The sequence below is a fragment of the Crocodylus porosus genome, unplaced genomic scaffold, assembly GCF_001723895.1.
Source record: "Crocodylus porosus isolate Cpor-Errol unplaced genomic scaffold, CroPor_comp1, whole genome shotgun sequence".
Taxonomy (NCBI): Eukaryota; Metazoa; Chordata; order Crocodylia; family Crocodylidae; genus Crocodylus; species Crocodylus porosus.
This window is the reverse complement of record NW_017728917.1, coordinates 15,150,746-15,164,484: the sequence shown is the minus strand read 5'-3', so window position 1 is coordinate 15,164,484 and position 13,739 is coordinate 15,150,746. Positions and strand designations below refer to the sequence as shown.

Below are 13,739 nucleotides of genomic sequence, written 5' to 3'. Positions count from 1 at the left end.
GGGTCGGACTCGATGATCTATTGAGGTCCCTTCCGACCCTAGCATCTATGAATATCCATGTTCTCTGCTTCTGTGCTATGGAAAGCCTCTGAGGAGAGCTTCATGACCCAAGCACATTTCCTCCATTGCAGGTTTTTCTGCTGTCTGCCTGGTTGAACAGTACTGCTCTTCCCTTGCTGGTTCTCATACCCTCAGTCCCAACTTCAGATGTCTTTACAGGATTCCCCTATGTCTCCACACAAGATCTAATCAGCTATTTCAGAGAAAAATCAGTACAACTTGCTATTGCTTTCCTATTTCCTTTTCTCTTTTCATCCAAGGGGTTTCTTGTCTGTCCTTCTTTATTGATGGCCCCTATTTCCCTTGCACTCCTTCAACCAAGACTGAACTCATCTTCATTTTCCTCCTCCAGTCCTTTCTCTGTGATTTACCACCATCCTTCAGCATTGACTGCCATCTCTGAGACAATGCCCAAATCTTGCTGCTGCTTCTGACGGCACTAAAATGGTCACCCAGTTCTTCATCTTTCTTGTTACTGAAAATCCTCCCTTCTGCTGGCTCACCTTACTTTTTGCGGGTCATAGAAGTTGGGCTGGAAGGGACCTGATAAAGTTGTCTTGTCTGTTCCCCTGCTCAGGGCAGGATCATCCCTGACTAAACCATCCATCCAAGTGGAATCATGCAGAATGCTGCACTGAGATCATTCCTGGGGGGTTCAGTCATGAGACTTCTCTCTTCAGTCCTGCCGCTGTCTTCCCCTGTATCCTACACTGAATGCAGGCTGGAGCCCCATGTCTTTGTCCATGTTTGTATCCTGTCACCCCTTCTCTGATCCTCTGGTACTAGCTCGGCTGTTAATTTATTCACTTTCCTCTAGGCAGTCTCTTACTCATGGACTCTGCCCCTCTCCCCAGCTTGGATGTAACCAAAGCCCCCCCCCCTTGTATCTGTCAAATCCCTCTTCAACAGAGATTTCAGCTGTGATGTTTCCAGGAAATGCCAGGTGGTCCTGGTCACAGAGATGGGCCACAGGCCCGCAGTTGTTTATCTGAATTATTTTTGGGCACGTGAACCCGCGTCTTTCCTTGATCTGTCTCCTACACTTCTCCTTCCCACAGTTCCCTGCGTTCTTACAAGTACTTGTACCTTTTCCATTGCAACTCCTTCAAGTCTTGCTCTTGATAGGACCCAGTGCTGATCCTAACCAGGGCCATGGCTCCCTGCTGGGGCACAGAATAGATGGTAAGTGCCCAAATCACCCTGTCCTTGGGCTAAACATACTCTCTTTACAGCTGGCTCCAGCGATTGAACCCCAATTGCAGGTGGCAGTACAGAACCCTTCCCTAAGGTTGCTGAGAGGAAATTTTTAGCATTTCAATACTTGTGATAATGCAGGTAATAAAACGGGAGTGTCGGCTCTGGTGCCTGGGAAGCTTTGGTTTGGTCAAGTGCTGCCACCTAGTGGCTGTGCCGTGCTGGACGGGAGGAGGAGGAGGGTAGAACAGCCGTAGTGAATGGGACTGGGGCCCATCTGGTCCACTGTCTTGCTCCAGCAGAGCCTGGGACCTACTGGAGAGAGACTCTTAAGAAGATGACACAAATGGACGCTTGGCAGCTATGGAGTGGCCTGTCCCTAAGGAAAGTTTTTCCCTTAAGCCCCCAGAGTAAGAGGCAGGCTTTACATCTTCCAGACTGTTTACTCTTAATATTTGCTGTGAAACCAGGGTATTAGTGTTACTCATCTAAATGTTTGGTCCCTTTCTGAACCCTGCAAAGCTCTTGGTCCCAGGAAGTGAAAAGCCAAGTACAGTCATGCTTGCAGCTGTTAGGAAGCTGTCATGTTAAGGGTTCCAAGTCCCCGTTCCTAATGGAGGAAACAAAAGAGATCGTGACTCCTTTACATGGTGCGTGGGAGGCTGAGATGGAAAATGTACTGAAAACCAACGCCAGACAGAATAAAACTGGGATTTCCAAAACTTATCTGGGGAAGATCACTTGGGGGTTTTGTCATCCTTACTGTTTCGAGTCAACACTGCAGCACTTGTAGAAGCAGTCGGCAGTGATGATTTGATAGAGGTCCTATTTTAACAATAGACCCTTCAAACACACTGACTAATACTTGCAGCCTTCTGGCTTTGCAGATCTCTTAAACAACGGCTGTTTTGGCCTGAGGAAATTTAACTCTGCTCTCTCTTGCAGGATCGAGTGACATTTAGAAGGATTATATTGAAAAACAATGCAAAGAAGAGGAAGACATATGAATTATTCATTGAGTCCGTGCCCCTTCTTAAATCACTGGAGGTAAAGTCTTTTGGGGGAGATGGCTGTGAGCATCCATTTATGTTCTTGGCACTGGTTCCAGCATGTCTATTAAAATTTCTTTTCAGCATGATAATACAGTGCTTGTAAGGTGTTTCTCTTTTTGTTTTTGCTTCAGTTTGGTTTTTGGCTTTTGTTTAGACTAGTTTTTGAAATAGAAGCTAGTTTAACATCGAATTAGGAGGTCAGGTCAATTTACGTTATTTTGCTGCAGTTCTGCAACATTTTTGTTCACTTTTTTTTTCTGGTCGTAAGTGGACCGGAAGCTTGCTGATTTCATCTTGTGGGGGGAAATCAAAAGGATCCAATAAAAAGTTTAGGCTACAACTCAGAAGCTGTCCTTCCCTGTGCATGCTGTTCTTGAGAGCTGTGCTACCATATGGCAAAGCATCCGTTGTAGCGTGCCTGTTTGTCACTACCCAAACACAAGCCTTTTCACTGTTAACTTGTAGACTTGCCTGTGAATGCTTGTTTGGTAGGGAAGTGACTGGTTTCTGAATCTAAATGGACCTGTGCTGCAGTGGGTGCTTGCGGGCTGAATGGAGTCTAATGTTTTTCTCTTGTAGGTTTCAGAGCGTATGAAGATAGCTGATGTGATAGGGGAAAAGATTTATCAAGATGGAGAGCGCATCATTTCTCAGGTATTTGGAGTGTGAACCTCCCGCCCCACCAAGCAACATTTAATCTTGGAATTAAAGTCAGAAACAGAGACCTGAGTGTCACATCTGGGAACATGAGGAGTTAGCAGTCCAGTCATACATCTTATTTTTAAAAATCTCAACAAATCACGGATTTATCCTTTTAAATGTTGCCAGTGGAATTTGTGGTCTGAATTGATATTTTCTACACCTCCACAGTGCATTCAGCTTAGTGCCTGGTAACGTTCCTGGCAGGTCTGGTATTCCAGCCATCATGAAATGTGAGAACATTCGGGTTGACTAGTCTCCTCAGGGATGTTTATAGGCTGGGTCTCCTGGGTTATCTAGCCTGCTGTCAATGGTTTGGGATTTCCCAGGACGCTGCTCAGAGAGGCGTCTGCCTCCGGTAGGGCAGAGGAGTGGTATCACGTCTAGGCATGGTCTATCTTTTGACTCTGTTGCAGAGGCTTCGCACTTGGCCTTGGGCTGTTGCTCCTTGCTGTGCTATCTTCCTAAGCCCACTTCCCTTCTTTCACTCTGGAATGTATTTTTAGGTTGTAGTTGTGTCTCCTTTTCTCCCTCTTCCCTGTTCCCCTGCTTCTTGGCTAGTTACCCTCTGTCTGATTCTCCATAATTTCTGTATTTCCCATCTACATGCCATGCACATGTATAGAACAGTTACAAGAGCGCTATTCCAGTTGCACAGTCAGATACTCTAAAATGAGCATGTCAGAAACATGGTTGCGCACACAACCTTAATTCAACCCTTTGTACACCTGCAATATGAGACAGTCATTAATGGCATCGCATTCTTTCCAGAGGAGGGAGCACTGCCTCCTTCCCCCCCATGGGCAGGATGCTGCGGATCCCGTAATGAGCTGCTGCTCAATATATTGTTTTCTCCTTGTTCCATATTTCCTACCTGGTGTTCAGACCCTTCTCAGACGACAGAAGGATTCATTTCCCTATGGATTTTTATGGGCCTTAGTGCCTGGCTAATGTGAATGGGTTTATTTTCACAACACTCGTGAGACGACTGTGTATTAGCCCCATTTTCAGATGAGGAATGGGGACGCTAAGTAACATGGTCACAAGCATGCAATTGCAGCTGTCCAGTGAGACATCTAGGACCTGACTTTTAAAGTACACAGTGTTCAGAGCACAGCTCCTGTTGGCTTCAGTGCACTGCACAGCACTTCTCTAATCCAGGCCCCAGGTGTGCCAGCAAACAAAGAGCTTGTATTAGGTCAGCTACCTGTGATGGGTGTCTCTGCTAATTAGTATCACTTAAAGCCTGTCCAGAGACGGAGAAAAGTTCCCCAGGGCAGCACCTACCTTCACCAGGAAGCCACACTTCCTCTTCCTGCTGCCCCTTGTTCAGCATGTGGCTTCCAGCTTCTGCAGCACATGGCCCTGCCAGCCAGACTTTGCTCACTAAATATTTCTGGCTCATCCACAGGTCCAGCCTGTGCACTGCATGGTGCCAAGGTCCTTTGGCAAAGGTGCTCTGTGATCACATCCTTACAAATGCCTCAGGGTGTGTGGAGAGGGGTGTGCTTATGTTCTCAGTGCAGCCTGAATTCTGGTGCTTCCCAGTGTTTGAATACCTGGCTACACAAACTCCTTGGTATTTTATGCATCTGTTGCACATAACTGTTCAAAAGGCTGGCTGGCTGGAAACACGAGTGCTGTCATGTGGCATAAAGACACCATGGGAGCCTTTACCGGCTTCTGGGCTGTTGGATCCACTGCACAGACCAGTGGCCCTAGATCTGGCAGAAACAGTGATAGCAGCAGTGGCATCATGGGTGGGCTGAGATGCTTTGCCAGTGTGTGTCATAGCTAGTTGCTGACAGCAGAGGAAGGGGAGACACTGGGGACTGAGGACTGTTCCTTGCCTGGACGGGGCTGTGCTCTACTGGACAGTTTTTTTTCCTGCTTGTTTCTCAAAGCTGACCCCCTCCTTGCCCAGCCCCATCTCCCTGTCTCCCTTCCTTTCTCCTCACCTTGCCAGTCCTAGTCTGTTCATCCCAGCCTCTCCTTGCCTTACTGACTCCCACTTTCCTTATCCAGCTGGTCTCTCTGTCTCTTCCAGACCCTGTTTCTTTCACCTCTTTGACGACCTGTCTACTCCCCCTGCCGCTGCTCACTTTGCAGATCTGGGTTCTGTTCTGCTTCCTCCTCCGCATTGCCCTGAAACAAACCATTTACCGTTTTCATGCTCAGACCAACACACAGCTGCATGTGCTGGGAAAGCCTTGCACAGCACAGGAGATCATCAGGAGATTAAACTCTCACAAGTTTCTAAGCACAAACAATCTTCATTAAGGGCTTATGCCTTGGTGAGATTTGGGTAGTTCATTCCATAACCTGAGGGTGACCCCCAGAGTACTGGGAGGATCAGTTAATCAGGTGCATATGTATATCCAGACCTGTTTTCCCCCATTCTGCTTGCACTGCAGGTTCATTTAGCTGATTGTCTGGGGCCAGTCCATAATGTTTCTTGCATCTGTTTGCTGTGCAGGTATCTGGGCACCAGCTAATCTTTTATTCCTTTCCCTAGTTGAATGCATTTACATCTCATTAATAATATTAATAAAGCACTCCACATTACATTAAACCATGCATTCGTATTGAATATTAAAATCCTGCTCCCTGTTGTCTTATTGCTGACGGCACCATGTGATTGGCTGGCATGGCTTAGTTTTAAGAAATCTGCAGCTTTTAGGCACCTTGCCTCCCCCTCCCCCCCAAACAAACAAACAAAAAAACCAAACAGTAGTTTGTATTTTGGATTCTCTTGTTGTGTCTTGTCCAGAATGTATCAGGCTAATTTGCTGGTGGTTCATTCTTGCCGTTGGCTTTGGCTACCACGTGTAGTATTTTCCAGGCATCAGGAACCTCTGCAGATTCCAGATGTTTTGTTGAAAGTTGTTTCCAGAGATCTGAGCCTGTGCTAGTTTTGCTAGTTAATGGCTGTTTTCTTGGGCTCTGCAGGCAGACACGTAATTTTGTCAGATGCTTTATTTTCATTTACCCTTTGCCTTCCCATATGCCAGCATAGATAATTAGACTGCTTCCTCCACAAGGCTGTTGCTGAAAGCTGAGGATAATTAGCTGCTTCTTATGTTGGCTCTTCTGAAACCTTCCTGTACCTGCCCTGCATTCTTGTGCTTATAAAGCTTCTGTTTATTCTTGTCTTTCTCTCTGTCTGGAGGTACTTCTAAAAACCTTCCTGTTCGACTTCCTTGCGGTGTTCTTCCTAAACTTCACAAGTTTAATCTTTCTTCCTTTAAGCCAGGCTGATATTATTAGTGTTCCTCTATCCTCAGATACTGCTATAGCCCATTTTAGACCAACTTCTATGCTACATATTGCAAAAATTTTTACCTGTGATCGTACTCAAATCAAAGCCCAGTTTAGAGTGAAAAGCTGAATATAATTTCTGCCTCTTGTAATAGGCTGGTGACTAATTTGCTGTTTCCCCTCTTGTTCTCACAGGGTGATAAAGCAGACAGCTTTTACATTGTAGAATCTGGTGAAGTCAAAATCTTGATTAAGAGCAAGGTGAGTTCAAAAAGAATTGCAGGGCAAGGTAAGGTGCTCTGAAGATGGACTTGGGTACAAACGGTTAGTTTTCAGTAGGGCAGAGGTTAACAAGCATCTGCCAGGGATCTATCCATTCAAGGGCTGGTAGTGGCTAGCAGATTTGTTCCTTGCATGTTGGTAATGAGATGGCAGACCTGCAGACGAGACATAATTATGTAAGTTAATCAAGACGGCAGAAGGGCAGAGGCTTGCTGAAGGGCTTGATGGTGTAAGAGGACTGGGCTCTATGATGACAGGCCGACTTGAGTGATGACAAGTGCAAGTGATTGTGGAAGGAAAATGATAAACAATTTGCCCAAGCGCTCTGTTCTGAACTATTTGTTTTAAAGAGGCCCAGGCAGGATTGCTGGCATGTACTGCCTGTGTACATCTGTGGTCACAGCGCGTGGTCAGGGGCATGGTGCATGGGCCTGAGAAGCTGTGCCTGGCAGTAGGACTAAGGGAGGTTTTTTTACATCTTCCCCTGGAACTGCTGGTACTGGGCACCCTTCCCCAGGACAGGGGCCCTGGAAGACCTTGGCCTGCAGTTTATTGTACAGCACTTCCACAATCTCTCCCAGCTTGTGTTAAGATCTGGTATTTGCTCAGCCCTTGGAGGCAGTCTTTGTCTTCCCCATGGTGGCTTGTGGCCATCAGAACAGGCTGGGATGATGCTGCATGTCTGTCCAAGCCACATGCTTCTCTTGCAAAAGCCAACTGTGGTGTGTTCTTCCAAACACTGAACGTGGAGACCTGCCATGGTGGGACTAGAGTCGGTGGCTATCAACCAGTAGTTAGAGTGTGGAGTCTTTTTAACCCTCTGCCTTTCTTAAGCCTTTTTAGTAGAGACTTGTTTTGAAACTGGTACCTCTCCCCTACAAACTGGAAGCAAAACCGTGTGTGCGTCATGCTCAATGTGTGTGCTAGATCCAGGGAATAATCTAAAGGTCCTGTGCTTAGAGCAGAGGTGGGCAAAATACGGCCCGTGAGGTCATTCTATCTGGGTTGCGGGGCCCCTAAAAAAGGTAGAAAATTAATATTTCTCTACCCTTGGTTCCTGGAAAAAAATAACAGGAACCAAGGGCAGTAGGACCCAGGGGAAGCCCAGCAGACTCCCAAAACAGCTGGCCCTCCTGGCCCCGCCCCCCAGCCAGAAGCCCCATCCTGGGTTTTTGGGCTGGGAGCAAGTAGCTGCCCCCACATGGGAAGCTCAGGTAAGTTGGAGTGGGGGGTGAGTGGCGGGGAGCAGCCCCGCCCATGCCCAGTGCCCTGCACTGCAGCTGCTCGCAGCCTGTGTGGGGCTCCCTGTGCCTGCTCCGGACAGCCCCATGTGGGCTGCGAGTGCCTGCAGCAGCGCGGTGAACCAGCCATGGGGCAGGGCTGCTTCGCCCCTGCCCCGCGCTCAGCTTTTCCGTGGGTTCCTTCCCTGCTCAGAGAAAAGTGGTCCCTTGCCTGCCCCATAGCCAGCGCCGTGCTGTAGCCGCTCACAGCCTGCATGAGGCTGCCTGTGCCTGCTCCGGACAGCCCCACGCGGGGCTGCAATGTGGGGCACCAGCCATGGGTCAGGTGAGGGGCACTTTTCCCCGTGCTCAGCACCTGCTTCTTCCCTGCTGGCGAGCAGGGGATCGGGGCTGTGTGCTGCTCCCTGTCTGTACTGCAGGGCTTGGGGGCTAGTGGCAGCACAGGGCCCGCACCAGTGTCTCGGGGCCAGTGCCGGTGGGGCCCAGAGCAAGATGGCAGGAGTGCAAGGTCCCAGCTGGCAGGGGCTCTATGGAGCCGGGCCAGCTCTCCCCTCCCTGCTGGTGCAGCCCAGCCCGGCTCCACAGACCCCTGGCGGCCTGTGCCCCGCTCTGGGCCCCACCGGTGCTGGCCCTGGGACATTGGTCCCAAGGTGGTGGTCAAGGGGCGGGGCTACCTATGTGGCCCTCGACAGCTTGCCAAAACTGGGTGAGTGGCCCTCCGCCCAAAATAATTGCCCGCCCCTGGCGTAGAGTGCTGACCCGTCACACATCTGTGGTCCTCTCTGAAGGAAGAGCTGTATGCATACTGCTGTACAGTAACAAAAATACCTGCTTCTCGCCTTCTCTTCCGGTACAGACAATGACAAGTAAAGAGGCTAACCAGGAAGTGGAGATTGCCCGGTGTCACAAGGGACAGTATTTTGGAGAGCTTGCGCTTGTTACCAACAAACCCAGAGCAGCCTCTGCCTACGCTGTTGGGGAGGTCAAGTGTTTAGGTAAGGATTCCTCATGCCATTCCCCATCGCCTCCGCTGCCGAGTGCTGTTCTAGGTGGCTGTGGAGCCACTTAGGCCCCCAATGCCTGTTGGTACCTCAGTTAGGGCCGGAGGCTTGGCCTAGGAGGGGCTTTCATTATCTCTCTGGGAACCACCGTTTCCTTCCTCCTGCCCCTTTGCAGCCTGCCCCCTTTTTGGAGGGGTTTGGAATCACAGAATAGCTTAGATGTTGTTTCTGGCCCTCACCTGGTGCCTGCTGTCCCCGGACAGGGGGATCATGGGCAGACTCCAGGAGATCTGCAGTGTGGTGGGCAGCATGAAAGCACGGCCTCCGTCTGGCCTGACTTTTACTGGGGAGCACGTGTCACTTGGGACTTTGAGATAATTCAGCTGTGGCTGTCCTGCAGTTGCATTTGACCTGCTTGTCTATCCTAAGGGCAGGGCTGTGGCTCCATGCAAGGACAGCAGTGTCAAATTGGAAGCCTGATTTCTGTGGGAAGTGGCTTCTGCTGAAGCACTGAAACCAGGTGGGCTGGACTCATTTTCCAGGCGTTGCCAGCTGGGAGGAGATGCCAGCTGGGCATTTCCTTGTTCTGGAGTAGCTGGTTATGTGTCCCCTTCTCTCCTTGTGTTTCTCTCTAGTCATGGACGTGCAAGCATTTGAGAGGTTGCTCGGGCCCTGCATGGACATTATGAAGAGGAATATAACACATTATGAGGAGCAGCTGGTGGCACTGTTTGGCTCCAGCATGGACCTGATGGATCCAGGGAATTAGGCATAGGGCGCCTTCAATGCCTTCTCAGTTCAAGACACAGAAAAGCCTCCTTTCAGCAACACAACACACAAGAAAAAATGGACACTATGGAACAGTTACTGCTGCTGTCTTCTTGGGCATTTTAGAACCATAAAATAAGTCTCAGCACAGATGGATGGGTAGAGGCTTGCTCCATGCCTCCACTTTGCTGCTGAAATGTCATTATTAGGCCTAGTTTAAAGATGAATCTAACCCTTTATTCACTTGCTTGGCTCAGAGTGGCGTGTCTCTCCAACAATAAGTGCCTGATACGAAACCCAAAGTGTAAAACATATGGAGCCCTCTCTTTCCTTCTTGTCTTGTAGTGATAAGTTTTCAGAGTGTGGTCTGTAACGGCAGGCTGCTTACCCTCCACGGCGGGCGCTGCCTTCCTGTTACAGGCTTTTGCTATCTTCCTTTGACACTTCCCTTACAGAGCGGCAAAAATCTGGTTGTAGTTGCTGCACTTGGGTTTGAGGTTGACAGTATCAAGGGGGCTGAACCTGTCAGAGCCATGAATAAGTTGGCACAGAGGTGCTGCGCCACTGTCTGGAAGCTGCAAAAACTGCAGTTCTCTAGTGCAGCCGAGTGGGGGGGGGGGAACAGGCGTGTCCCCAGTAGCACAGAGAACGGCTCTGCTTCTTTGCGCTGCCAGAGCCCATGGGGTTTGGCTTGTGCAGTAAGAGATGGAGTGGCCTGAAGGGGCTGTAGCTGTATTGTCCCCCAGATCTCCTCGTCTCCTCACCTGGGCAGGTTTTACGATTGAGGCATTGCAACATATGACCCTCTGTCTTGGAGAGATCCTCTGTACTGCTAGACTTCACGTGGCACTACTGTTGTCTGGGTCAGTTTTAAAACTCTTTTTAAGGAGGCAATTTTTTTGTAATTTAAAGGAAGAATATTTATGTACTTACATGAGCTCTCCTTAGTCCTAATATTTTATTGTAATCTAACTGGATTAGACACAAAGATGCTTCCAAATGCCAAGTCTCCTTGTTAAACCTTTCACGAGTTAGCAGTGTTTGACTTTGTGAAGCCAGCACCTTTGCTAACAAAGCAGCCAGTATGTTTGGGAGATCTTATGGTTTAGGTAATAATTCAGCTAATGGTAGTTATCTAAAATACCTGTTTAAATTGCAGCATCTATTAGACAGACTTCTCCTTCTGCTGAGATTTTATCAGAGTATTATCTAAATGAGAATCAGACATCAAGAGGGACCTTTTTATGGCAAAACCCAGAATCTTTCTACAACAACACTGACTTTTCAGGTAATAATAACTCTAATGAGCCTTTCCATCCTCAGTCTCTACAGCTCGTGCAGAGCTTTTAATGTTAGACTCCAGCAGAAAAGGACCTGCCCTTCACTCCTTGTGGCCATGTGGGCAAAGAGAGAGGATGTTAAAGGTCTGGAATCCTGCTTCTCATTGGCATGATGGATCTGCTCCACTACAGTGGAAGATGCAGAGCTACAGCTGTGGGGAAGCACTGCTGGCTGGACACTAGCTCAGTTGGCTGCAGATCCTGCCTTCTTCCTCCACCTACCCATGCTGCTTATTAGAATGGAGCCGCTCTGGGTTGAATGCTGTCATTCAGTGACAGTAGTTGGCTTGCATGGCATGTCGAAGTGATGCAAGTGGTTTGTAATGGAAAGGGCAGAACCAGTTGCTATGCCCTTACTGCCCTGATCAAGCTGTCCAGCAGCTCTTCGGACTGCAGCCATTCTGCAATGGTGTATGCTCCCTGTTTTGTCATGTGGGTTCTGTTTTGCATTAAACTACAGCCAAAGAAGCAGCAGGAATTTCATTCATGCTTCCTAGGTGACACACCAAAGACATGAGCTTTCATTAGAGCTATGAGCAGGGGAAGGGCAGCACCAGGGAGCTTGGAATTGGGTAGTGGAGCTGCCAGCTGGAGCCCGTCCAGATAAGCCCACACAAAGCAGTCTCTGCACCAGGCTGAGCTCCTGCATGGCGTGCTGTCACAAGGACATGTGCCATCAGAAGCTCTCCTCCCTCATGCTCCTCCCTTCTTCCACTGCAGCCATCAAGGGGACAGCTGTGAATTCAGTTGGGCTCTGTTGTCTCAACCATCACTTCTCTGTATCACAGACCTGGCCTCTATATGTTGTTCTGAGGCCTGGTCCAAGGAAAGCAAGGCCTGCTGGCTTCCTTGGCTCGGGCCTGAAGGATTCAGCGGCTTTAGAAGGCAGAGGAAGGGAATGGAGATAGGGATGTCTTGAGGTCACAGAGCAGTGGGGAACAAGCCTGCCCAGTTTTCCCATCTTGGGCTGCTGGCATGCATCACTGCAGCGCCGTGTCCCACGGCTGTCCTTGGGCAGTGCTACAACCCACCCAGCTCTGAGGCGTGTATGGTGCAGGGAGATGAGAAGCCTCTCAGGGGGGCTGCTGATTCTGGAGGTCTCATTTGGAAGGTGCTGAGCCAGGCCAGGCCAGACTGGTTTATCTTGTGTGGCATAGGAGGGTGTCCTTTGAGAGGGCTGGTTACATGTCAGCCTCTCTGGCTAGCCAGCTAGAGCACTGAGCGAAGCTGGGGAGACTGCTTGCGAGTGGTGACATAGATGAGAACCAATGTGGAGATGGTGGCTGGTAGGCATTTGACAGCATCGGTGCTTCCCATCTTATCCCAGCCACCTCTGTCACGTTTGTTCAAATGTCTCTGAGTACACATGCAAGTTCCCTGTAGGTACTGCTCTCTGTTCAGTGGAGTGGAGCTGCCAGAAATTCTCGGAAAGTGGCAGAGGAAAGCTCTAGTTTAATAAGAGCACTCAGCAGCAAAGTGGGTAAAGAGGAAGGTGTCTTTGAGGCCCGAAGAAGTATCTTTAATTTCTGATTCCCTGCTTGTGATTGTTGTGAAGTCAGTGAGAGGAGCTTTTGGTAGTCAACAGTGTCCTGGCATATTACAGCATCTCTGTTCACCATCGCAGCACAGATTTCACAGTGTACAAAAAAGGCCGTCTCTTTTTAAAAAAAAAAAAATCAACAAAAATAGAAAAAACAAAGTGCATTTTTGCACGGAGGAAGACACAAACCCCCTTTGAATGTCCCCATCCGTTCTTTTCCAGTTAGTTAAAGAATGGGAGTTTGTTTTCAAAATGTATTTGTAAATCGGTCTTGCCAAAATACAAATGTTTTGGTTTTTTCACTCCAGTCACTTCCTGTTGTTACAATTATTGCTACTGCTGTTTCCAGTTCTTTCAATCGTGTTTTCTTTCAAGAGGCCTTCTCCTACCAGGCTACAGCACTAGACCTGTATTTGAAGTTGCAAGAGAAAGTCACTACTCTCCGAGAATTACTGAAGTCCACCTCGTCTGACAGGAGCTGCCGATACGCTACTAGTGTTTTCCTTTGCTCAGAAAAAAGAAATTGAATTCTACCAAAAGATGCTACCTCAAGGCTCCAAGTGCTTGCCAAGGTCTGTCAGCTGGGAGAAGTGCACAGTCAGTTCTGAAAACTGGGCTGTGGCCTCGAGGTCACTGTCTTGACGGATTCATTGGGGGACCCTTCTTTTAATGCATCTGCCATGAAGTATTTGATTCTCAAAGGACGCCTGATTGTGGAGAGCTCGGTCCTCGCCCTGCGGCGCTGAGCGAGCCGGAAGAGTGTCACCTGCCCGGGCCGCCGAGCCGGGGGCAGCTTCGCTGCTGGTTAATAAAGAGCTGACGTTGTGTCCAGCCTTCCTGGCCCACAGCGTGCGTGTGCTTTATTCAGTGACCTGGGTCGGAGGGTCGGGCCGAGCCCCGCGCTGCTGCGGGGGCCGCGGCCCCGACTGCCCTTGCCCGCCGGGCGGCCCCGCGCCAATGCGCAGTGCGCGGGACATGGGCTGGCGAAGCCGTTCGCTGCCGGGGCGGCGTGGCTGGGCCCCCCGCGCATGCCGTAGGCGCCCCCTCTCGCAGGGATCCGCCTTTCCCATGGGCTGGGCCCCGGAGGGGGCGGAGCCGCCTTGCTGCCCTGCCATTGGCTGCGCAGAGCAGCTCGCTGGTTGGCTGAGAGACCAGGAGGTTCCGGTTCCGGTCTCGCTCCGGGCGCTGTCCACGTGCCGGACGCGGCGCCCTGGGATGGCGGAAGGCGGCGCTGGGGAGCGGCCGCCGCGGGCCCCGCTTGAGCGGCTTGTTCTGAAGAGCGCGGCCGAGCACCACTACCTGCG

The 13,739-nt window shown here is 49.8% G+C and overlaps 2 protein-coding genes across 2 annotated transcripts in view; both read left to right on the top strand.

Moving 5' to 3' along the window:
- The window catches only part of PRKAR2A (protein kinase cAMP-dependent type II regulatory subunit alpha), a 78,502-nt gene extending 65,548 nt beyond the window's left edge, over window positions 1–12,954 (top strand). The window contains exons 7-11 of the mRNA XM_019536762.1: window positions 2,200–2,301; window positions 2,886–2,960; window positions 6,459–6,524; window positions 8,643–8,781; window positions 9,423–12,954. Coding sequence (XP_019392307.1) covers window positions 2,200–2,301; window positions 2,886–2,960; window positions 6,459–6,524; window positions 8,643–8,781; window positions 9,423–9,556 — 516 coding nt within the window. The 3' untranslated portion in view covers window positions 9,557–12,954. The remainder of the gene's footprint in view (window positions 1–2,199; window positions 2,302–2,885; window positions 2,961–6,458; window positions 6,525–8,642; window positions 8,782–9,422) is intronic.
- Window positions 12,955–13,598: 644 nt separating this feature from the next.
- Window positions 13,599–13,739, top strand: part of RPP14 (ribonuclease P/MRP subunit p14) — a 5,561-nt gene continuing 5,420 nt past the window's right edge. Inside the window, exon 1 of the mRNA XM_019536764.1 lies at window positions 13,599–13,739. This exon is cut by the window's right edge and continues 8 nt beyond it. Coding sequence (XP_019392309.1) covers window positions 13,651–13,739 — 89 coding nt within the window. The 5' untranslated portion in view covers window positions 13,599–13,650.